The 26,474-nt window shown below is 39.2% G+C and overlaps 1 protein-coding gene across 4 annotated transcripts in view; it reads left to right on the top strand.

Moving 5' to 3' along the window:
* The window catches only part of fmnl2b (formin-like 2b), a 64,274-nt gene that overhangs the window by 7,500 nt on the left and 30,300 nt on the right, over positions 1 to 26,474 (top strand). For all 4 annotated transcript variants that reach the window (XM_056459673.1, XM_056459671.1, XM_056459674.1 and 1 more), the window contains exons 2-8: positions 41 to 124; positions 13,237 to 13,317; positions 18,361 to 18,437; positions 18,533 to 18,616; positions 21,841 to 21,990; positions 22,083 to 22,191; positions 22,283 to 22,359. In XM_056459673.1, the coding sequence (XP_056315648.1) occupies positions 41 to 124; positions 13,237 to 13,317; positions 18,361 to 18,437; positions 18,533 to 18,616; positions 21,841 to 21,990; positions 22,083 to 22,191; positions 22,283 to 22,359 (662 nt within the window). The remainder of the gene's footprint in view (positions 1 to 40; positions 125 to 13,236; positions 13,318 to 18,360; positions 18,438 to 18,532; positions 18,617 to 21,840; positions 21,991 to 22,082; positions 22,192 to 22,282; positions 22,360 to 26,474) is intronic.

Raw genomic sequence — 26,474 nt, 5'->3', positions numbered from 1 at the left:
AAGAAGAATGTTCACTCTCTCTCTATCTCTTCTTTCTCAGAACACTATGAACCTTCCTCCGGATAAAGTGAGGATCCTGAGACAGTATGACAATGAAAAGAAATGGGAGCTGATATGCGATCAGGTAAGAGAGTCTGTTTACATGCAGTCTGTATTATGAGTCTCTGAAAATAAAAGCCAGAAAGCAAATTTACAGAATTTATATAACCACTATTAACCCTATAACCACTAATTCATGTGATCTTTAAAGGGCCATGAAACCCCCCTCTTTCAGTTCAAGTCTACCTCAGAATTTTTGAAAAAATTGCTTCATAATGGGTGTGGAGCGCTGCAAGCAGAGGGAGGAGTGGGCGTGGCCGACAGAGCAGGGGAGAAAGAGGGGAGCAAACAACTGTTTTTAGTTGGCTCACAAAATGAGACACAAACCATGAGGAGACCCATGATTTTATAGTTTACAAACTTAAAATGCAAAGAAATAAACAGTAAGTAATTTAATGTACTGCTACATTTATTATTCGTAATTTCATAAACACAGAACCACAATTTGTTATATCATGATAAAGTGATAAAGATAATCATGTTCATATAAACACTATAAATGAGGAGGACTTCTCTCCTCCTGAATCCCCCGGTCTAAATGCAGACACAGTGGATAGCAGAACAGCAGGTCTCTTGCCCTGTCTATTCAAACCATTAGCTCTGCCGGTAATCCGGAGCATTTTAAAGCACGGATATAGGCGATGAGTCTGAATGGTAGCAAATTCAACTGATAAAAGACAAAGTCCGCACTTCTTCAATTTTCATACACCTCTCCCGACAAAAATGCTTGCTGCAAACCAACAGCTTTGCTGTATTGGCCCTGAAAAGCATGCAACAAACCCCGTGGATCATGGAAACAAACACATATGACCCGTGCCATGCATGGACGCGGTCTCACAGCTTGGCAGGTCTGCCTTGCCTCGGAAAGCACGTGCTCTCATGAATAATTAAAAAGCAGGGTCTTCTCATAGGATAATAAAACTCAGCTATTAATAATAATGAGAAACCAATGCGTCATCACTCCACTAGCAAATTCGTTCTACGTCACAGATTTTGATCCCGACCCAAAAATGATTTTAAACCCAGAAATTAGCTGACAAAAGCTCAAAATTATGCAGTTGTCCTCACAAATAAAGCTGCTAACGCTTAACACACACACATCTGTTAATTTTTAAAAAAAGTACTTGTCTTGAGGGTGTCTTGAACCTTTAAATGGCATGGTTAAAACAATGCTGACAAACCTGTTGTGCACAATCCGCTTAGCTACTATGTCCTCTTTTATGTTGTTAACATATACATAAACATAAATGTTTATGTTGTTAGTAATACAATTCAAACTCAAAATGTACTAGGCTGATTTAGATTTACTTGATTAATCATACTGAAAAGTTTAAGCATCCATCAGTTATCATTGAGTTATATTTTTCTCCCCACAATGAAAACCCCTAGGTGAACTTTAAAGCATTAGTTTTTTTCTCAAAGTAATATTTTTACTTTACACCAGGGGTTCTCAAACTCGGTCCTGGAGGTCTGGTGTCCTACAGATTTTTAGCTCCAACCCCAATCAGACACACCTGGGCTAGCTAATCAAGCTCTTACTAGGCTTTCTAGAAACACCCATGCAGGTGTGTTGGGGCAAGCTGGAGCTAAAATCTGCAGGACACCGGACCTCCAGGACCGAGTTTGAGAACCCCTTCTTTAAACCTTCAGTTTTCATGTCATGTGACCACATGAAAAACAGGTTCTATTTATGTGCATTTTGTTTTTATGTATTTGTAATGTGAATTTGATGATCTTGTCTGACATTTATATCCATACTGACAGCACCAGATAGTTTACCTATTTACCTACTATTTATTGTAAATAGTAATAGTATAGTCTAATGTTATATGTATTTACTTTTATTTTAGTCTAAAGTGCAACTTTACATGGATTTTGATTTTAAGTTGAACCAAAGTACTTCAATTAATTCATCCTCTATAAAGCAATGTTTTACCTTTGAGTCAATGCATTTTTTTCTTGGGTAGAATAAATATTAATTATAGATTAAATAGTAAAATACATTTTTCATTTTTAACCAAGTCAAAACTATAATTTGAGTGTAATGTATAAATTTGGACGTAACAAGCATGATTATACTTGAATGTTTTTAATTTTAAAAAATGCTTAAGAAAAAATATATATTTAGTGTCAACAATAGTTTTACTTTGTGTGAATGTAATTTTTTTCTTAACCACAATAGATATTTTTGATTTAGATTAAATACATTTTTATTCTTTGAACCAAAGATAAATTATACTTTGAGATGCCATAAAACACTATTATCAAATATGATGCTCTATGAAAACACACATACAAGCTTTTAAATGAATTTTGTTTAAAATTTTAGCAAACTATTCCAAAAGCTGCTAGTTTAGTTGCTAAACTAAATACTTGGTTGATGTATTGTTTGGGGGCCAATTCTTACTATTAACTAACTGATATCTATGATTTCACAATCTGGTCAGAAAGAATGCATAAAGTTGCCAGGTATAAACAGTCTCTAATGGCCCATTTCCACTGAGTGGTAGAGTACTGTACGGGTCGGTACAGGTCACTGTTATGAGACTTGCATTTCCACTGCCAAAAGAGTACCAATGGTACCCTTTTGGTGGGCATGGTGTACGACAGAAAGTTTCAGCCAATGTCATTCTCACTTGAGGAAATGTCAAAGTAAAGCTGTAGGGGTCATTCATATATCAAATGAGAAGCACTTCTCACAAAACAGATGCTTTATACACATAAATACTTGTGTATAAATGTTCATGACTAACCTTTCTATGAACAGGATTTGATTATAACTGCAGATCAATGATAAAAATTGCCTACTGTAACATCTGCAATTATAAATAACAATTAACGTTATAAATGCAACATATATGAACACAAATAACCCTTTACAGTCTACATTTAGCCCTTATTTGGCTTCAAAAACATGCAACATCTAGCTCACAGTCAGAGATGTATAGTAACGAAGTAGAACTACTTCACTACTGTACTTAAGTACTAAAAGGCTGTATCTGTACTTTACTGGAGTATTGTTTTTTTCTCCTACTTCCACTTTTACTTAAGTACATATTTTCGATGAGTTTAATACTTTTACTCCGATAGATTTTTTATGAGCTGCATCGTTACTCGTTACTAGAGGTGTCAAAATGGTCGATATCGGTTCAGTAATAGATCATAACGGGTTATTACGTACTGACGTCATTTATCTCCTATGTGCGGTGTTGCAATACTATGGCAAAGGACGGAGGCGCGAGGGCGAGTGAAGGCGGCACAGCACACGAGCCGCTATTTCACTACTACAGAGAAATGTTGTGAGACTCCATCTCTGCCTCTCTCACTTTGGACATTTGACCCGCTGGCCTGTTTGTGAGGTAACTTTATAGATTACCTGTGATAACCGCGTATTATACATACATAGACTGTAACCGCGGCTGTTCTTCCCGCCATCAGTGAACAACGCTTTCATTTCTAAAGCCGATAGCAGCCCTTTCTGTTGAGAAGGTGAAGACAATAACCAGTCAAAGGGGTGTAAGACCTCGCCTGTCAGCGTTTAAAAAGCAGGCGGGATAATATTTACATTAGTTTATTTGCTATAAATGCTCATGCTGTCTTCTGTGCATGAGTTTTGTTTGATACATTCAGAAAGAGTGTTTTCTTTGAGCAGGTCAAATTAAGGGTACAGTTCATATATATTACTGCTGTATAAAAGGACACAATTGTATTACAAGTAACCATTTAACTGTCACACCAAGAAAAAAAAACAATAGAATTTTTTTATTTATTGCATTTCTTAACTCCTAAAGTCGCTAGTTAACACAATCAATACATTTTCCCCCAACACATCCCATAATTTCTAAAATATCAGCCTCTACCAAATGGTTGAGATGTTGGTTTATGGTAAAAGTACCAGAATGAATAAATATACTATAAAAATATGAAGTTTAAGACCAGTTTAATTAAAACATAATCAAAATGAAACATTTTTGAATACTATATCATAGCCATAAGCCATAAAATATTTCAGATTTTCATTTAACGCAGTAATATACACGTTTTCTTTTTTTTACAATAAAATCAAAATCAAGTGAATTAGAACGTTTGTTTACAGCGTTCACAACCAGTAATTTGTGCTCCGAAAATGGGTTTCAATAGCGTTTTGAGTGGATTATGGACTGTTTTTGTGACACACAACTTTGAAAGGTGTGTGTTAAAGCTGTTATAATCTTCCAGATCTGTGGTTCAAGCGTGAGAGAAAAACAGTATTGTAAGTCTTGTTTCTTTTCGTTCTGCTTAATGACGTGCCCCCAAAAAAGAGATTTAAAATAAACAAAACAATATGATGTCTTTTGACTGCATTCTTTAATAACTACATTACACAATACTTGTACTTTTACTTTCAGTACTTGAGTAGTAAATTTTGAAATAAACTACTTGCAATACTTAAGTACAAAAAATGTTGAATACTTTAGTACTTCCACTTAAGTATGGTGCTTAAAGAGCACTTTTACTTCTACTCAAGTCACTTTTTGATAGAGTACTTGTACTTTTACCAACCCAGGCTCATTCCGAGAACGTAGTCCCGGGGACGTTTCTGGAGACCGCGAGATACGTCCCGGGAGGTACGTATTTTTGCAGTTTTTGTTTTCGCGAATCCGCGAGAGGCCGCTGTGCGCGCTTTCTCCCGCGCCGTCCTCGCGTAAACCCGCTAGAGGCCGCTGTCGAACGACCTTCAGCCTGTCTGCCTGGACGACAGAATGATTGACCGTGCGACCGGCCAATCGGCTGACCCACCCTCCTCCTCCGTCCCTAAGCCCAACCGTTGACGATTCACAAAAGCCGTCCAGAAAAAGAAAAGCCCTCGTCTGATTTTTACCACGTTTTCAGATTTTGAGTACATCCTCACCCTGTGACGAACCTGTTCGCTTCATTTTTTGGATTTTGTTTTCTTACCTGATTTCTGGAACCGCTCTTCCCCGGACTCGAACCCGGTCGTCGTCGTGGTCAGCCCCTCCCTGCGCCTCGAGTCCGCCAAAGTACACGAAGAGCTAACCGGACAAACTGGTTGCAGCGGGAAAGCCCTCCACACGGAGGCGAGCGGCCGGCCGGCCGGCAAGCGCCGAAAGGAACGGCGTCACACCGCCCCGCAGCGTTCGCTTAAAAAAATGAAATGCAGCCGGACGTACCCCCGGCTACGTATCTCGCGGTCTCCAGAAACGTCCCCGGGACTACGTTCTCAGAATGAGCCTGGGTTGACTTTTACTTAAGTCTGGGTCTCTAGTACTTTATACATCTCTGCTCACAGTCAATGCAAACCTCTCATCTGTATCTTTAATCTTCAGCAGCACATGTAACCTCTGTTAGAAAGTAATTCCATCATTCCTAGTTCATATTAGTCCAGAAGGTGATAAATAATTTAATAATTAGTTCCTTTGTTTTATCTGGCTTCGCCATTGTTTTTTCGCCTGTCACTCTAGTGTTTGTCCGTTTCTGAAGGGATATCAGAAGCACTTCAATAGCTTTCTGGAGAAAGTGAAACCGCTCGCACTTTTAGACGGCCTCGTAAAACAAAAACAGGACAAGGCAGATTTAGTTTTTCTTGGCTTTCATTATTATATGTATATATTATTACAGTGTAATGTCTCTGCTTTTTATTTAAAAATGGCGCTTCCTTTGTTTTCATGCTTCTGCTTGTGTGCGCTAGTGATGTTTCGCTGTAAACCAATATCGTTCGGTTGTGCATCTTGCTCCACCTTTTGGTAATCTTTTGTCGTGCTAGGTACCCTTTGCAAACGGTACCAAAAAAGTGGTACGGTACAGTTCGCTTTTAGGTACCCTTTGACAGTGGAAACGGCCATAAAAGCCTACTGAACCAAACCATACCGTACCGTACCGTACCACTCAGTGGAAACGGACCATAAGATGTGACGTTCGACCACAAAACCAGTCATAGGTGTTCATTTTTGGAAATTGAGATTTACACATTAAATCTGAATAAATAAGCTTTCCCTATATGTACTCCCTACAGGACGATATTTTGCTATTGAACATCTATTGAACATTTGAGCATCTACAATCTGAGGGTTCAAAATATATACAGTTGAAGTCAGAATTATTAGCCCCCCTGAATTATTAGCCCCACTGTTTATTTTTTCCCCAATTTCTGTTTTGATTTTTCAACAAATTTCTAAACAAAATAGTTTGAATAAGTCATTTCTAATAACTGAATTGTTTCATCTTTGCCATGATGACAGTAAATAATATTTTACTAGATATTTTTCAAGACATTTCTGTACAGCTTAAAGTGACATTTAAAGGCTTAACTAGGTTAATTAGGTTAACTAGGCAGGATAGGGTAATTAGGCAAGTTTTTGTATAACGATGGTTTGTTCTGTATATCAAGAAAAAATATATAGCTTAAAGGGGCTAATAATTTTGACCTTAAAATGATTTTTAAAAAATTCGAGCCAAAATGAAACAAACAAGACTTTTTCCAGAAGAAAAAATATTATTAGACATACTGTGAAAATTTCCTTGCTTGGTTAAACATCATTTTGGAAATATTCAAAAAAAGAAAAAAAAATTAAAAGGGGGGCTAATAATTCTGACATCAACTGTATGTATATATATATATATATATATATATATATATATATATATATATATATATATATATATATATATATATATATATATATATACTGAAAAAATTAAAAAAAGACTTTAAGGCTGTGTAAATGAAGTGTTCAAAAATGCGTATTACATTGCTATTGTTTTGATAGATTTACAGTGTAAAATTGTCAAAATATCCTCACGGTGATCTTCATTACTTCATGTTCTAATGGTTTTTGGCATAAATTACCTGCTTTATCAGGGGTTGCCACAGCTCGCCAATTACTCAGGCAATTGTTTTACTGGCCGATGCTTCCAGCTGCAACTCATGCAGACACGGGGAGAACATGCAAACTCCTAATTTTGTCCCATAGAATATATGTTTGCCTATTGCCAAAATATACTTGTGCAACATAAGACTGGTTTTGTGGTCCAGGGTCACAAATGCGGTTATTTTATTGGATTATGTTTTTTTTAATCAGTATAATCAATTAATTCAGTATATATTTTTTGTTAAATTTAAAAAGTCTTATAAAATGTATTTAATAAAATAATAAATTAGCATTACAAATCATTTTCAGTTTTGGTTTTTGGCCAAGTGCATCCAATGTTTTGGTTTTGGCCCAGACTTTTTAAATTCAGAATTTTCAAATCGCACCAAATTTCTTTTTAAAGATGCTATAGAATGCAAAATCTGGATATAACTAAGTGTAGGTGAATAATAATAGAGTTCAGCACATGGAAATGACATACCGTAAGCCTCAATCACAAGCCTGGGACAGGCTAGAATGCAAAATGCAGGATATACGGATTACAAATTTATTCAATGCCACCCTTAAGAGCCATAAGTTTGGTTTAAATGTATATTTAGTTAGTTTAACATGTATATTGTGAAATATATATAAATAAATCTTTTTATATATACTTCTCAAATGATATTTAACAGAGCAAGGAAATTTTCACAGTATGTCTGATAATATTTCTTCTTCTGGAAAAAATCTTATTTGTTTTATTTCAGCTTGAATGAAAGCAGCTTTAATTTTTTTAAACTCGTTTTAAGGTCAAAATTATTAGCCCCTTTAAGCTTTTTTTTTCGATAATTACCTAATTACTGTCACGGTTCAGTAAGGGGAAAAAGGGGCGAGGACCCAAATGCAGAGTAAAGTAAATATTTATTATAATAATACAAAAATAAAAAGGCAAAAACAGCAAAACAAACTACCCCGAGGGGGAAAACACTAAACTAGAACACAAACAGAGAAACAAACTTGACTGGGTTGGCTGGACGAAGCAGGGCTGGACAGGGATCAAGACTGGAACACATACAGGACTGGGAAATATTGACGACGAACTGGCACAGGACAGCAGACATGAGGAGAATATAAGCAGGAGAAATTAATACACAAACAGATGAACATAATTAACTAATAATGGATTAAGGAGGGTGGGACTAGACAATAGACGGGAGAGCACCTGACACAAGGAGACAACACAAGCCAGGTGCTCACATTAAACAAGACTAGAACACGCAGCCAATGAGAGAACTCATTAACCGCGTGTTCGTATGACAAGACACAAAGCACACAACAAAAGCACGCGACCCATGTAAACACAGAGCCACGTGCTTTGACAACAGACGCAAGACACGAGCACACGATAAGTGAACACCTTACCGTGCGCTCACATAAATGCAACGCGCATGTTTCATCTCAGCGCCAACCAAAACCAACAAGACGGAGACGCTGAGAATGAAACAGCGCGATGCTGACGAAACAAAACAAACACGAGTACAAGAGCGCGCGTCCCAAGGACGCGCAGACCCCGCGCACCCGCGTCAAGCGGGAGCGCGCACGGTCCGCGCGCACCTTTGATGACGCGCACCCAGACAATGACAAAACAAGTGCTCGACCCAAGAAAACTCGAGCCGAGCACTACAGGACAAGACAAAACAGAGCTAGTGTCCGGACTCTGCCACCAAAACAAGAATTTACAAGACCAGAGTGGCAGAACCCTGACACTAGCCCCCCCCAAAAGGGACGCCACCTGGCGTCCCTAAAGGGAACATCCAACAAGGTACAAGACAAACAAGAAACACCACAAGACAACAAAACAGGCAACATCAACAAACACAAGACAGGGAAGTGAACAGGCAAGACAACATAAAGGGGGGGAGGGAGGGGAGCCAAGCCAGACCCAACAAAACGAACAAGGGAGGGATGGGAGGGCAAGACCAGGGAGGGACAGGAGGTACAGTCCAGGGCGGGACCAGAGGGACAGTCCAGGGCGGGTTCAATGGGTCAGAAGCCCCGTCAGACAACCAGGGCTGAGCCGGAGGGTCCGTCCAGGGTGGTAGAGGGGCACACCAAGGAGGAGCAGGAGGGACGACCCAGGGACAGTCTGTCAGGGGAGACAAGGCAGGTTGCCTGATGGGAGCCAGCAGGGCTGGAGGCCTGTGGGGAGCCGGCAGGGCTAGGGGCGGCTTGACTGAAGACCTGAGGGGAGCCGGCTGGACAGGAGGCCTGTGGAGAGCCGGCTTGACTGAAGACCTGCAGGACGCCGGCTGGACAGGAGGCCTGAGGGGAGCCACCAAAGCTGGAGGCGGCTTGACTGAACGCCTGAGGGGAGCCGGCTGGACATGAGGCCTGAGGGGAGCCATCAAAGCTGGAGGCGGCTTGACTGAAGGCCTGAGGGGAGCCGGCTGGACAGGAGGCCTGAGGGGAGCCACCAAAGCTGGAGGCGGCTTGACTGAAGGCCTGAGGGGAGCCGGCTGGACAGGAGGCTTGTGGGGAGCCGGCAGGACTGGAGTCGGCTTGACTGAAGGCCTGCAGGGCGCCGGCTGGACAGGAGGCCTGAGGGAAGCCACCAAAGCTGGAGGCGGCTTGACCGAAGGCCTGAGGGGAGCCGGCTGGACAGGAGGCCTATGGGGAGCCGGCAGGGCTGGAGCCCTATGGGGAGCCGGCAGGGCTGGAGCCGGCTGGACAGGAGGCCCGTGGGGAGCCGGCTGGGGTGAAGGCCCGTGGGGAGCCGGCTGGGCAAGGAGCCGGGCTGGGGCTGGCAGGGCAAGACGTCTGGATGGTCCTGGCAAGGCAAGGAGCCGGGCTGGGACCGGCAGGGCAAGACGTCTGGGTGGGGCCGGCAGGGCTAGACGTCTGGGTGGGGCCGGCAGGGCTAGACGTCTGGGTGGGGCCGGCAGGGCTAGACGTCTGGGTGGGGCCGGCAGGGCAATGAGCCACGCTGGGGCCGGCGGGGCAAGACGTCTGGGTGGTGCCGGCAGGGCAATGACCGGGGCTGGGTCCGGCAGGGCAAGACGTCTGGGTGGTGCCGGCAAGGCAATGACCGGGGCTGGAGCCGGCACGGGGCGGCGCTCTGGGGCTGGAGCCGACACTGGCGGGCGCTCTGGGGCTGGAGCCGACACGGAGCGGCGCTCTGGGGCTGGAGCCGACACGGAGCGGCGCTCTGGGGCTGGAGCCGACACGGAGCGGCGCTCTGGGGCTGGAGCCGACACTGGCGGGCGCTCTGGGGCTGGAGCCGACACTGGCGGGCGCTCTGGGGCTGGAGCCACCCTCGCTGAAGAGGCCTTTCTCTTCAGCCTCCGCTTCTGGGTGCGGGTTAACCCTTGGGGGTCGGTCATGGGCTGGGAGATGGTGCTTGTGGTGGTGGAGAGAGGGGTCCATTCCCCCTGCAGGATCTCCCTCTCCTTCCTGAGGCAGGTGTATTCAACCACCTCCCAATAAGTCCATGCCTTTAAATCACCCAGCTCCTCCCAATCAAGTGGCTCATCTAATCCTGCCAGGAAGAGATGGATAAGGGTTCTCTCGGGGAATCCAAGCCCCAAGACTGCCTCAAGGAGGCCTTGAGCATACACCCCAAATGGACGACTGTTCTGATGACATTCCAGTAACCTCCTGGCGAGGGGTTGATTGTGGAGATCCTTGTTCTGGGAGAGAGCTGGGCGAAGAAACAAACCCATAGCTGCTGAGTCCTCTAGTGGCCAGTTCGTACTGTCACGGTTCAGTAAGGGGAAAAAGGGGCGAGGACCCAAATGCAGAGTAAAGTAAATATTTATTATAATAATACAAAAATAAAAAGGCAAAAACAGCAAAACAAACTACCCCGAGGGGGAAAACACTAAACTAGAACACAAACAGAGAAACAAACTTGACTGGGTTGGCTGGACGAAGCAGGGCTGGACAGGGATCAAGACTGGAACACATACAGGACTGGGAAATATTGACGACGAACTGGCACAGGACAGCAGACATGAGGAGAATATAAGCAGGAGAAATTAATACACAAACAGATGAACATAATTAACTAATAATGGATTAAGGAGGGTGGGACTAGACAATAGACGGGAGAGCACCTGACACAAGGAGACAACACAAGCCAGGTGCTCACATTAAACAAGACTAGAACACGCAGCCAATGAGAGAACTCATTAACCGCGTGTTCGTATGACAAGACACAAAGCACACAACAAAAGCACGCGACCCATGTAAACACAGAGCCACGTGCTTTGACAACAGACGCAAGACACGAGCACACGATAAGTGAACACCTTACCGTGCGCTCACATAAATGCAACGCGCATGTTTCATCTCAGCGCCAACCAAAACCAACAAGACGGAGACGCTGAGAATGAAACAGCGCGATGCTGACGAAACAAAACAAACACGAGTACAAGAGCGCGCGTCCCAAGGACGCGCAGACCCCGCGCACCCGCGTCAAGCGGGAGCGCGCACGGTCCGCGCGCACCTTTGATGACGCGCACCCAGACAATGACAAAACAAGTGCTCGACCCAAGAAAACTCGAGCCGAGCACTACAGGACAAGACAAAACAGAGCTAGTGTCCGGACTCTGCCACCAAAACAAGAATTTACAAGACCAGAGTGGCAGAACCCTGACAAATTACTAACCTGACCTGCTTAGTTAACCTTAATAACCTAGTTAAGCTTTTAATGTCACTTTAAGCTGTATAGAAGTGTCTTGATAAATATCTAGTCAAATATTATTTACTGTCATCATGGCAAAGATAAAATAAATCAGTTACTAGAAATGAGTTATTAAAACTATTATGTTTAGAAATGTGTTGAGAAAATCTTCTCTCCGTTGAACAGAAATTGGGAGGAAAAAAAACGAGGCTAATGACTTCAACTGTATTTTTGGATTAAGACAATAGACAACTATGAGTCTAAGTGTTTAATGCATCTTTATGCATCGTGTCATATTACTCAGCTCTTTCTGTGATTTTTCTGAAGTGAAAGAATGGCAATAAACTTTATAAAACTCTGGATTTAAAATGGATTAAAAAAAAAAACGCTTTAATTCTAGCCGAAATAAAACAAATAAGACTTTCTCCAGAAGAAAAAATATTATCAGACATACTGTGAGAATTTCCTTCCTTGATATTTACATCATTTGGTAAATATTTTAAAAAGAAAACTAAATTCAAAGAGGGCTAATAATTCTGACTTCTGTATGTGTTGCACATTTAAGGGCGATCACACCGAACGTTTCCAAAAACATAAGACGCACCACACTGTCTTTTTTGTGCGCCTTTTGTGCACGGTGCGCTTTATGTCACTAGGAAACAACTGAATAAGCTGACCCCTATTGTGTGCTGATGTTGCTGTCGATATTTTATAATTGCAATATTTAATAACATTGTGATATCCAAGATTTGTAAAGTCATACAGCTCTGGAAACTTGAAACAGCGACCACAAGTCTCTCTTCTGTCATTAAAAGTTCTCTGTAGTCATCTTGACAACATAAACACTGCTGTCACCGGAAACCCCACCTCTGCTTTCATTTGATTTGAGAATGAAAAAGATGCGACTGATGTAACATGCTTTTTCCGCTCAGGGTTGACTTTTATTTCAATTGTGAGCACACAACACGCAATGGCAAAAACTCGTATTCATTTTAAACTGCCTTTTCTAATACACATCATCATCTTTTTTGTAAGAATGATTCTAATAAACCAAATGTCAAACCTAACATGAAGCATATTTATTTCTCTGTCAGTGTTTTTGACATGAAAGATGTTGTATTTCTTATAAGCCTGCACAACCTCAAATTGAAATCGAGCGCATATATATAAGCACCCTGAAGTGTATATACACAGAGGCAAGTTGCTTTATGATAATAGAAACACTATGTAGACAGATTCTTTATTAATACATTCTCTCTACATCCACCCTAACATGTCACCATGGCTACACTGACGTAAGAGAAGGAGAGCATGGCTGACTGTGGAAATGTTTGTTGAGGTGAAAGCGTGTGAAATGTCTGCTGTCTAAATAATGAATGATTATTTCTGGGTGATCATTTGAAGACCAAATGTGGTTCAGAAGTGACTAGGGGGAGGAAAATTAGGCTTTATGAGGAGTTTAATGATTGTGATTTAGATCAGAGGATAGCTGAGCAGAAAAGGAGGTTTGCTTAGTTAATGTTTTATGTTGGGGAGGGGATTGAACTTGTTTCAAGAGGGTATTAGATATAAATAATTGAAATGTAACATATTTTGTCTGTCTAACAGGAACGGTTCCAAGTGAAGAATCCTCCCCATACATACATCCAGAAACTTAGAAGCTTTCTGGACCCTGCTGTCACCAGGAAGGTGAGCTTCTTTGTTTATGCACATTTTGTCTGCCGTGTTAATTAACTAATATTTAAGTACCCATAAAGCTCTTGCTTTTCTGCAAGGTATAATCACATTGTGCCCTTAACCATTTATTGGGTGAAGAACCATATATGGTATATTTTTAAACCATTAAAGTTCAGAAGTCTCGTAATAACCCCCAGTAAGACTCCAGGGTTTTCCAATTAGTGCTCTTTGCTAAAGTGATACTGCTGTTGTCGATATGCGTGTTGTCACTTTTTTGCCATTTAAATCACTAAAGTTAATAGAGGTAATCTCCCTCAAAAATAGTCAAAAACATATTGACTTACAGTTGAAGTCAGAATTATTAGCCCCCCTGAATTATTAGCCTCACTGTTAATTTTTTCCCCAATTTCTGTTTAACGGAGAGAAGATTTTTTTTTTCATCACATTTCTAAACATAGTAGTTTTAATAACTCATTTCTAATAACTGATTTTTTTAAATCTTTGCCATGATGACAGTAAATAATATTTGACTAGATATTTTTCAAGACACTTCTATACAGCTTAAAGTGACATTTAAAGGCTTGACTAGGTTAATTAGGTTAACTAGGCAGGATAGGGTAATTAGGCAATTTATTGTATAGCAATGGTTTGTTCTGTAGATTATCAAGAAAAAAAAATGCTTAAAGGGGCTAATAATTTTGACCTTTAAAAAAGATCTGAAAAAATTAAAACTGCTTTTGTTCTAGCCGAAATAAAACAAATAATTTCTCCAGAATAAAAAATATTATCAGACATATTGTGAAAATTTCCTTGTTCCATCAAACATAATTTGGGAAATATTTAAAAAAGAAAAAAAAAAACAAAGGGGGTTAATAATTCTGACTTCAACTGTATGTACTGTTGTGTCAAACGTTGAATGCAACACTGAAAATTCTGTAATTTACACTCAGCAAACAGGTCAACGCACATACATAGAGTTCTATGGTAAACGAAGAAATTGCAAGTGCCATGTGCATTGATTATATCAACATAGACTCATTCTGAAAACATAGCCCTATATACATTTCTGGAGATCGCAAATAATGTAGCCAAAAGTGCGCATGGCTGCATTTTGTTTTTAAAACACTACAGGGCGGTATGGCATCGTTTCTTTTCACGCTTACCAGCTGACCCCTTACCTCCGTATGGACGGTTTTGCCGCTGTTACCAGTTTGTCCAATAGCTCGCCATGTGCGTTGGTGGACTTGAGATGCAGACAGGAGTTGACCATGATGACCATGACGACGGGGTTCAAGTCTGGCGAAGAACATTTCCAGAAAGCGTGTAAGACCAAAACAGAAGCTAAAAAATAAAATAAACAAATAACAGAGTGAGATAGTGGTAAAATTTGATTCTTCTTTCAAATTATGTATTTAGCGCTCTCCGGAAATGTATATAGTGGTACGTTTTCAGAATGAACCTGGGTTGGATTATATGTAAATGAAATGCCAAACCAAATATGATTATGTTAAATAAATGCTGAAGAAACATGATTGTCATATAAATGGTAATGTATTATCGGTACCAATAACAAGTAATGCAATATATCTACTGAAGTATTCATACATTTTTGTTAATAATATTAATGTAAAAAATGCACATGTCCATGTTAGCTCTATTACTTTTAATAATATTAATAATGATACGATTTTAACAACAAGTTTGCACGAAATTTTTTTTTAACAAATTCTTTTTACCAGTAATTTATTATGATCTGAAACTATGAAACTATGATCTGACCAATTACAGCACAGTATACTTTCTGAAAGGTTTAGAGAGTTTGGATTAAAAAGATGATGCTGCAATGTACATTATATTATAAATGTGTTTATATAATACAAATATACAAGTATTTTTTTATCTTGGATAAATACGAAACAATTGTAGGATGCCTCCTATACAAAATTATAAACTGTGCAGTATCATAAGCACTTCTGGAAAGACACTTGATACTTTGACATCATATGTATGACACGTATATGTAAAAGGCATCCTAATGAATTATGTATGCAAAGAAATCTGACTATGCATGGCACTTAGCATGCAGAATGGCAATTGCAACAAAGAAATGTCTCCTGCATATTTTACAACTCCTTCTAAGTTATCAAAGAAACACCAGCCTTAAATTTAATGTGCCATCCAGAAGAACTTATTGAAGTTAAAACTCGTATAGCGGTTGCATAATACTATCAAAATAAAACTTTTAATGTAGACGTTTTCAAATTGGGGTTGCAGAGGGTCCCAATAGGGTACTAGAAGGAAATCGCAGCGTTTAAGAAGAAAGAATAGTATCAGTGCTGAATTAATGAATGTAAATAAAATGAAAGCTTTAAGTTGTCTAAAATTTGGATTGGACATGTTGGGTTTAAGTTTTTTTTTTAATTAAAGGGATTGTTAGCCCAAAAATGAAATGAGTGGTTCCAAACTTTGAGTTTTTTTCTGTTGGACATAAAATATATATTGAGTAATGTTGGAAACTGGTAGGAATAATTAACCATAGTATGAAAAAAATACTATGGAAGTCAATTAGCCCCTTTCACACATACAGACAGAAAGGGATCATGTGTGAACAACAGGCCCTTTTTGAAAATACTGGTAAATTCACTCCAACAATTTTCAGGAAACAGAAGTTGTAACATTACTGGTAATTTGCCGGAATGCTGCTCTGTATGAACGCAGAAGGAAAATTGCCGAAAAAAGATCGCGTTCATGCTTAGAATGCGCTGACATGAGATGTCTGCTCCAACCAATCAGAACATTCAGATGCATTCACATTCATGCTGTTTATAAAAATATAAGCTTTGAAATACTTTTTCAGACACATTCAGCTGCTAGTTGTTAGTCAGATAACATTTCTATGTTCATTTTTAATGCCAACTGTGGAAAAAGTTATCGATAAAATGCTGCTTGGCGCGTGTGCACATGTAGGAGTGCTCCGGTGAGTGCTAGCACACAAACAAATGTACGTATCGACATGCGAAAGTCTTCCTCCATATGTTTACATCAAAGTGATAATAATAAAAGTGATAACAATACTTATCCATCCACAGAATTTGTAATGTGTAAACGTTTAGCTGCGTTTAGCACTTCTGCCTTTGGATGTCTCTGGATCTAAGCAGCTGCATGAATGCTCAAGCTTTAAATAAAAGGAAAACCATCAACAAAAGCCTGACCCCTATTGTGTTTACAAATACAAGCAAAGCCGTTTAGAGGCCATTTCTGGTTAATGATGTCAGAATTTACCGGTATTTTGGAATGGATGTGTGAACGGTCTGTTCTGGAAAAATTCTGAAATATCCTTGCATGTGTGAACAGTGCTTTTTTTTATTTACCGGGTAAGTCATTCCGGAAATTGTATCACTGTGTGAAAGAGCTTAATGTGAAATATTTTCTGTTGTGTTCAATTGAGGAAAGAACTAAAAAAATATATAGGTTTGGAACAAGTGGATGAGGAATAGTTGATGACAAACATTTCATTTTTGTGTAGATAATGCCTTTAAGGTTACACGTGTAACAGTTTTACAATACCATTAAAAATTTAATTTACACACATTTATCATTTACTTTCTGAAAAGTTGACATAACTGTATTAATAAAGTAGTAAAGAAATAGTTTATCAAGTTTCATTTATGAATCTTAATGCAGCAATATGCTTAAAACAAATTTGAAGAACAAGCTGCTCAGTGAATTATAATATAGGCCAAATTATATTTTATTTGGGTTTTTGGAATTGCCAAAGCAACATTTAAGGAAAAACTGTAAATCTGCTTGCTTCAGTATAATGTAGTGTGTATATAAAACTATTCAACTATTAAAAATATGGGCGGCATGATGGCTCAGTGGTTAGCACTGTCGCCTCACAGCAAGGAGTTTGCCTGTTCTCCCCGTGATCGCGTGGGGGCAAGACATGTGGTTTAGACAATCCAAAGACGTGGTATAGGTGAATTGGGTAAACTAAAATTGGCCATAGTGTATGAGTATGTGTGTGAATGCGAGTGTATATGGGTGTTTCTCTGTACTGGGTTGCAGCTGGAAGGGCATCCGCTTCGTAAAACATATGCTGGAATAGTTGGTTCATTCTGTTGTGGTGACCTCTGATAAATAAGGGACTGAGCCGAAGGAAAATGAATGAATGACTATTAAAAAGGTGCTGCCATAATGGCCTTTATACAATTATATGTCTACATTGAAAATGTGCAATGCGGTTCCATCATAAGTGATTCATTACATTTGTTCCATACAAATAGGGTAACATCCAGCCTTATACATTTGATAAACCCAGCTATTGCTATTTTGCACCCAGTGAAGTTCATGTTTGCCCTAAAATGAAATGCATCATTGAAATAAAACACTGTTTACTAATCCTTGAGTGGTTTATGAGTTTCTTTTTTCTGTTGGACATTAAATATATATTGAAGAATGTTGGAAGCTGGTAGGAATTGTTAACCATAGTGTGAAAAAATACTCTGGAAGTCAGTTAGCCCCTTTCACACAAACAGACTTTTTCAGCAATTTTCCGGAAAGGAATCATGTGTGAACCATAGACTGTAAAAGATTTGGATGTTGTATCGTGGCATCACCCATAGGTTTCTGAAGAGAGCAAATGAAGCTACAAGTGGGCGTGGCCAGCAGGCGGCATTTCGTTGGCGCATCATCGCTCCAACAGCGGGTAACCAAATAAGGGCAAAGAGGCGGAGCGTGAGCGGATCTACAGATGCATGCTAGCATTCTGCTTAGACAGGCTTTTCTTTGGGGGAAACGCTTAAAACTTCATTAGCCAAAGGAAAATGAATGAATGACTATTAAAAAGGTGCTGCCATCATGGCCTTCATACATTTATATGTCTACATTGAAAATGTGCATGGCGGTTCCATCATAAGTGATTCATCACATTTGTTCCATACAAATAGGCTAACATCCAGCCTTATGCATTTGATAAACACAGCTATTGGTATTTTGCACCCAGTGAAGTTCATGGTTGCTCAAATATAAAATTGCTTCATCTTTTTTACACAGAAATTTAGGAGACGAGTTCAGGAGTCAACTCAGGTGCTCAGAGAGCTGGAGATATCTCTTAGGACTAATCACATCGGGTGAGTCAACAAACTTATCAAATATAAATGTGAAAGGTTTCTTTTGAGTTACTCAATCAGGAAACCACTATCAATGGTTTCTGTTTTACATTTAGGTGGGTGAGAGAGTTTCTCAATGAGGAGAACAAAGGGCTCGATGTGCTGGTGGAGTACCTGTCGTTTGCCCAGTATGCTGTCACGTAAGTAGCTCTTTTTCTTGTCAGTCTTGATTTTTGTCATACCTGCTCTCTCCTTGTTTTTGCTTGCCATCTCAGAACACATTGAAATCTGGGGGGGTTGTCACAACAGTTGACTTTTGTTGCCAAAATCTTGTCAACCCTCACTGCTGGCTTGTGTTGCTTCTGACTAATGAAAGAGGAGTGATGAGTTATATTTGCCTCATTTAGCTCTGATGGAGGGCTTGGTGGGTGGGAATGTGAAAGGTGTATTTTGAGGACATTGCACAATCAAGATGGAAAACAGGGATTTATGAAACTCTTGTGATGTGATTCATTTGAAGACTGAAAAACACTTACAACATAAAGTTTTCCAAATTTTTGATGTCTTTGCTTTATAATACGTAGTTAAATGTTGGTTGATGCTGAGCCAGGGCTGGATCTGTGCATAATGGAGTCGAGAGAAACTAAGGTGTTAGCATAGAAAAGAAATGTAAGTAATGTTAGAGGTTCTAATAAAGAAAGCATCAATAGTTCCACCTCTACAAAATAAACAGCAGAATTAGAAGCAGACTATGGGGAATGAACTGTATGCCTGGCTAAATGGATGAGTCTTAAATATAAAGTTTAAGTTGTCGAGGTGTTAGAAATGCTATTGCAAAGCTTAAGAGCCATGTTAAAAAGTGCTGCTTGATTTAGTTATTCTGAATTTGGTAAATATCAGGAGTTTTGAAGTTTTAAAGAGCCCCTATTATGCATTTAAAAAGATCAAATTTAGCTTTTTGAGGTCTCCAACAACATGCATGTAAGGTCAAAAAAACACTTTCATTGTCTTGTAATATGCATTTATTTTTACCTAATTATCCAAAGTCTCCCAAATGATTTGTTCAGTATTTAGTGCAGAGTGTATGTGTGAGCCCAAGGCAGCCCAAGCAATGCAGTTAAACACCAGCATATTGCTGTATTCCTAACCATGACACACATTCAGTATTAATCCACACAGTGGCAAAAGCTGAATTATTTTGAAACTTGACCGCTGCACGTGTGTAGGAACAGCTGACGGTGGCCATAGAAATAACATTGCGAGCTCACAAAAATCTGTAAAGAAAGCGGGACGCGGTGCGTTTTCAGCGTGGTTTTAGACGCGATATATCAGTATAAAGAGTTAACCAGATACAATACAAGTGGTTATAAGTAACAAAACACAATTAAATACACATTTTGCAAGCTAGAGAAAACAAAGAGGCAACCATTTTAATCACACTTACTTACACTTGTGAAACGGAGGAAGAAACTGATCCATGAACTGTGTACTGTCAAGTTACTGTCAAGCTCTAATAAAGTCCCATACATCAGTAGTCTTTTCTGATCCTTCCTTTAACAAACGGCCAACGAATGCCCCATTGTAAGCATGTGGATTGCTGAAGCACTCGTCAGAAAAATGACAGGAACACAGCACAAGGCTGGGGCTATAATGCTGAGGTATTTTTTGCAAAAATAAACTTCAACCACTGAATCTTCACAGCCTCATCTTTGGGTTGGGAAAATAACACTAAATTTCCCTCACACCTCAGAGCACAGCATCTACGTGACTTGATTCAACAGGGATCTGCTACAGTGTTTGTCATCTTCTTCTTTCTACAGTGTTTGTGAGCGTGCAACAAATGGGTGGGGCCGGCGTGAGTTCCGTAAAGACTCGTTATTACGGCGATTCATTTGAACCGCTATGAGTCGACTCTTTTATAGATGAATCAATAGTTTTAAACATGGCGCACTTTAAGATTTGAGCCTTAACTGGATATTTCACTTCACTTAGAGCTGTGTTACACACTACATGGAAGGTTAATTTCAAAAACCCTTAATAGTGGCTCCTTAAAAATCTAATTATGTTTTGTTTGTCACAAAGTTAACTATTGGCTCATTTCCACTGACTGGTACAGTACGGGTTGGTAGGGGTCCCCTTTATCAGGCTTGCATTTCCACTACCAAGGGTACCCTTTTGATGGGCGTGGTGTACGACGGAAAGTTTCAGTCGATGCCATTCTCGCTCGAATAAATGTCTACAGTAAAGCTGTACAGGCGTTCACATATAATGTGAGAAGCACTTCTCACAAAACAGATGCTTTGTACACATAAATACTTGTGTAGAAATGTTTATTACTTACCTTTCTATGAACAGGATTTAGTTATAACTGCAGATCAATGACAGTGCGAAATAGCCTACTGTAACGTCTGTAATTATATAAAATAAATGAATAAATGCAACATATATGAACACATACAGATCCTTAGAGTCTCCAATATGTTACCAATTACAGAAAAACTACACACAGCATACATTAATCTTTATTAGGTCGCGAGCTCCCTGGAGAAAACAAAATCCCCTCGCACTTTTAGACGGCCTTGTACAGTACACGGTTTAGTTTTTCTTGGCTTTGTGGCTGTTCATCAAGACAACAACAAGGTTTGTTTGAGCGCGGGTCATCCATGGCTCGTTATTATATGCAAATAGTATTACAGTGTAATGTCTTGGCTGTGTATTTAAAACATGGCGGTTCCTTTGTTTTCTTTCTGGCTGGGTCCACGAGCTTGTGACATATCTCTGTAAAAAATGAGCATTCACTTGCGCGTGTAGCTCCACCTTTTGGCACCCTTTCTCGTGTTTGGTACCCATTCGAAAGGGTGCCGAAAAAGTTGTATGGTTCAGTATGCCTTTTGACAGTGGAAACGGCCATAAAAGCGTACCACTCAGTGGAAACGGGCCATATTTATGTGCTTTGGGTAAAAGGTGTGTTTCAACCTGGCTACCACCACAAGTATATTTCAAACCTGTGGGAATTACTGCAAGTTAAACAATAATGTCCCTAAAACATAGCCTTGCAGTATACCACACTTGAATATTACTTGAATAGTTGTTCTTATGCATAAGAATGCAGTCTGGCATGTAGGAGCTAAGCTAGGCCTGTTCAGAACAGTGGTTTTATAGTATCAAAAGACGTCCTTGTAGCATTAGCAGTAAAATGCATTGGAATTCAGAAGACAAGTTTAATTTGTTACATTGACAGGTAACAAATAACTCTATTAACTGTGATGGAGCCTAAAATGTGACTGAAGCACACTTTCTCCGCATGAAGGAGTTGGGAGGGTGCAGTGTTTTCACATACTAAAAATACTTTTCACATAAACAGAATATAATGATGCCGCTGTGAATTACTTATAAAGTTTTAAACACTTTTATTCTGCCCCAGGTTTGATGGAGATGTACCAGAGAGCGCCACAGGTGATATTTCTGTAGAGACTCCCTGGAGCAGGTCTATAGAAGATCTGCATGGCGACAGTAATCTGCCATCACCAGTCAGCGGCAGCAGCATTCCACGTTCCACACGGCACTCCTTAAGGTAGACACACACAAACGCAAGCAGATTTGTTTACGGTGAAAACTGGAAAGGATTTTTACAAATCAGCCCATAATATTGTATTGTGTTCTCAGGTCAAATACTTTGCCCAGTCGCAGAACTCTAAAGAATTCCCGCTTGGTGTGTAAAAAAGATGATGTTCACGTCTGCATCATGTGTCTTAGAGCTATTATGAACTACCAGGTAAGCAGAATATGATTTTTTTATATTGTATTTTTTATTTTAAGCTTATTTTAATCCTCTTTTGTATTCTCTTATCTGTCACACTCTGAAGTATGGCTTCAACATGGTCATGTCCCATCCGCATGCTGTCAATGAAATTGCTCTGAGCCTTAACAACAAAAATCCCAGGTAATCACAAACACGCACACTGCAGTATATCTGGTCTGGATGAGGGAATCTTGTATCTTCATATTAAAAAAAAAAACAGTCTGAAGGCCATTATTTGGAAATGGGTTTTACAAACATATAACCAATTAACACTAGAGCTACAGAGGCAGTCATTTTCATTCATTCATTCATTCATTCATTTTCCTTCGGCTTAGTCCTTTTATTCATCAGGGGTCGCCACAGCGGAATGACCCGCTAACTTATCCAGCATATGTTTTACGCAGTAGATGCCCTTCCAGCTGCAACCCAGCACTGGGAATCACCTATACACACTCATTCACACACATACATTAAAGCCAATTTAGTTTATTCAATTCACCTATAGCGCATGTCTTTTGACTGTGGGGGAAACCAGAGCACCCGGAGGAAACCCACACGAACACGGGAAGAACATGCAAAATCCACACAGAAATGCCAACAGCCTAGTGTTTAAGTGCGCTGACATATAGCACCATGGTGCTCACGGCGACCCGAGTTCGATTCCCGGCTTGAGGTCCTTTGCCGACCCTTCCCCTCTCTCTGCTCCCAATACTTTCCTGTCTGCAAACTCTACTGTCCTTTCCAAATAAAGGTGAAAAACCCCTAAAAAATTATTATAAAAAAAAAGAAATGCCAACTGGCCTATATATAAGTGAATTGGGGAAACAAAATTGGCCGTAGTGTATGAGTGTGTGTAAATTTGGGAGGTTAGGAGTGTTTCCCAGTACTGGGGTGTGGCTGGATTGGCATTCGCAGCGTAAAACATATGCGGGAATAATTGGCGATTCATTCCGCTGTGGCGATCCCTGATAAATAAGGGACTAAGGAAAATAAGTGAATTAAAACACACATAAGTCTATATTTTCTTCTAACATTATTATATTAAAATTACAAAACACAAAAGATTTCTGATTATTTTGACCCAGAACTACCATAGCGGTCTAAATGTGCGCATGCATTTCAGTGTCTTCTACTTTTCACCCTGACTTTAAATATGCGTGCCTCTGTTGCCTAGAAACTTCCTGCTATCAATAACATAACTTTCTGTTGGCAAAAACATAACTTTACTTCAGATATGTCTTCCAAAACAGCAAATTAAGAGACACGGAAAAGCCTTGTCCACTGCTTGTGAAAGTGAAAACAAAAGTGAGATGGTCTGAGGTAGCCTAACTATACATTTATAAGCTGTACCTGTAACATAACAATACATAGGCTGTCCAATAACAAGTTGTCCCTCGTTATTCACGGGAGTTATGTTCTAAAAATAACCCACAATAGGTGAAATCCACAAAGTAGTCCACTTTATTTTTTACAATTATTATAGATGTTTTAATGCTGTACAACCCCTCGTTACACACTTTATAAACTTTTCCTAGACAGGCATTAACATTTTCACACTTTTCTCTCTTGTTTAAACACTCTCAAAGTTCAATCCTTCATAGAAAAATAAGTCCAGTATTATAAAATGAAACCAAAGATCAAAACCATTTGATCTTCATTTATTTATTCCATAATGACGCCCTACAGCCTTATAACTTTTACTTCTTTAGCTTGTCTAGAAGTTCAACTTTTTGTGTGATGGTCAGCATCTTCCTCTGCCTTTTGGGTACCTTTAATGGTGCAGAACGTTTCGTCGACATTGTGGGGAGAAAACTTGGACTTCAGAGTCACACTGCTAGCGATCAAAGATTCATGTAAATTTGGCAAGCTGAATGCATTCTGTACTGTACAGGTGACACGGCATAGAGGAGATTGATTGGCAATGGTCTGCAGCCAATCAGGATCCAGAACACAATGCGCTAATCGGGACGCAGAACACAATGCACTAATCGGGACGCAGAACACAATGCACTGTAGAAAAAAAGCATGTCAAATTGCACGAAAAAAATCTGCGAAATGCGAGGCTGTAAAAAGTGAACCGTGTTATAGCGAGGGACCACTGTATTACCTCCAAAAAATTATTTTTAGAGTAAATACTTAATCAAAAAATAAGATGACAGACATTCAAAGCTTAATTTTATTATCTCAATAGAAGCTTTGAATATAAATATGACGTCTCGTATGAGAATGGTCAGAATTACCACCATGGTAATTCTAGTAGTTATAGAATTCTGATTGTTCCAGTGTTAAATTGTGAAATTTCTCTTATTATCTCTTGAATGGAGCATTAATAATGAAAACCACCTTTGGCCTAGAACAGATCCTTGCAGTATACCCTACCCCTTTACCATTGTTTGAACAGGTTTTATTTCTATATATATATATATATATATATATATATATATATATATATATATATATATATATATATATATATATATATATATATATATATATATATATACATACATACACACACACACACACAGTCTGACAGAACAGGGGTTTTTATAGCTCCATTGAATCCTCAAATTGTACACTTCAAATAAAATGCAGACAGTTTGGAGGCCTCTGCTTGTTTGCTAAGTAACAACTGATTGTCTGAATAAGTACAGCATTTTGTTTTCTCAGCAAACACTGTGTTTTATGAAACTGGGGATTGTAGAATGATGTGTTTCCATTGTGTCCCAATTCTCATGCTAAGTAGGTACTATATTTGAGTTTGGACCTACTTCCTGACTGTTACAATATTTTTTATAGTGTTCTGTATAAATATGGGTTATAGGAATACAGCAGGAAAAATAAGTATTGATCACATCATGTTTTTCCTGGGAATAATACTGTATTTCTAAAGGAGCTGTTGACATGGAATTGAACAAGATTTTGGTAAAAACTCAAACAATACAAACATAAAAATAAAAAAAAACAAAAAAATCTAAAAAGTTAAGAGTTATTTGTAATAACAATAAAATGACACAAGGAGGAAGTCCTGAACTACTGAAACATATTTAATACATTATATAAAAGGCTTTTTTTTGATGGCAGCTTAAAGACCCCTCTCATATGGAGAATGAAGTCACATGAATTGCTCAGGTGTGAGTTTTTCACTCAAAAACTCAACAGAGCGCAAAAATCTAGATGGTTCTGTGGGTCTTGTCTATCAAAGTTTATCTTTATTTTGTATTCTCTATTGGATTCAGTTATTATATGGGCCATTTTACAGCTTGATTGTCTTTCTCTGAAAACATTTGAGAGTTTTCTTGGCTGTGTTTTGGATCATTGTCTTGCTGAAATGTCCACCCTGATTTCATCTTCATCATCCCGGTAATTTAGATGTTGGACTGAAGCAGCTGATATTAATTTACAATGACGAAGGGCAGAGGGTTGGTGAAGAACTACTGAGAGATTTCAGCTGCTGTCTGGGCTTTCACTGCCTTTCTACACCTCCCTTTCTTCATGTGTTCAATACTTTTTCTCTGCATCATTTATTTTTTTTACACATGACTTTATTTGTAAACTAATTAGTTTAGTTTTGCACATATGGATTTTTTTTGGTTGTAACCAACATCCAGGGAAAATTGGAAGTCAACAGCAGCTTTAGAAATATGTTTTCTGTGAAAAATGGTGACGTCAATACAAATTTTCTCCGCTGTATATGTATAAATTCAGAAATAATACATCTGTCATGCTGTAACTATCACTTAACTTACTGTTTCTGCATACTATATATGAAAGTTTTCTATTTTGGATCCAGTCTAGCTAGCATTTGCTGGCTAGTCAAAGCAGATTGGTCTTGTATAGCCACTGGAAAGCACTCCAACTTTTAAGTTAATGAAAAAGTAATGATGCACTTACTGCCTCAAATGCAGCAGTTCTAATGATGGACAAACTGCATAAGGCTGAGCACATCTTGGAGCTTTAATTTGATAAATTGCTAATAATATTCATACATCACAATCATACATCTGAACATATATGAAACCACACTAAGAGTTTAAAACAGTTTTCTTTTCTGAAGAGTGTTTGATTTTCACATACAAGGTTTCAGTCCACATAATAATTTATCCTAACCATTGTAAATGTGAAAAATGTAACCAATGGTCTCAAACGTTTCCTCGATTTCTGTGTTTAAAGCTCTCGAATGGTTGATGAGAACTCCTCTTATCTGTCAAGGCTTTCATCCAAACCCTGAAGCCATTACGTTTGATCAAAAACGC

This window comes from Danio aesculapii, chromosome 6 (genome assembly GCF_903798145.1).
Source record: "Danio aesculapii chromosome 6, fDanAes4.1, whole genome shotgun sequence".
Lineage (NCBI taxonomy): Eukaryota > Metazoa > Chordata > Actinopteri > Cypriniformes > Danionidae > Danio > Danio aesculapii.
The sequence above is the reverse complement of the archived record's forward strand: the minus strand, read 5'-3'. Positions and strand labels throughout refer to the sequence as shown.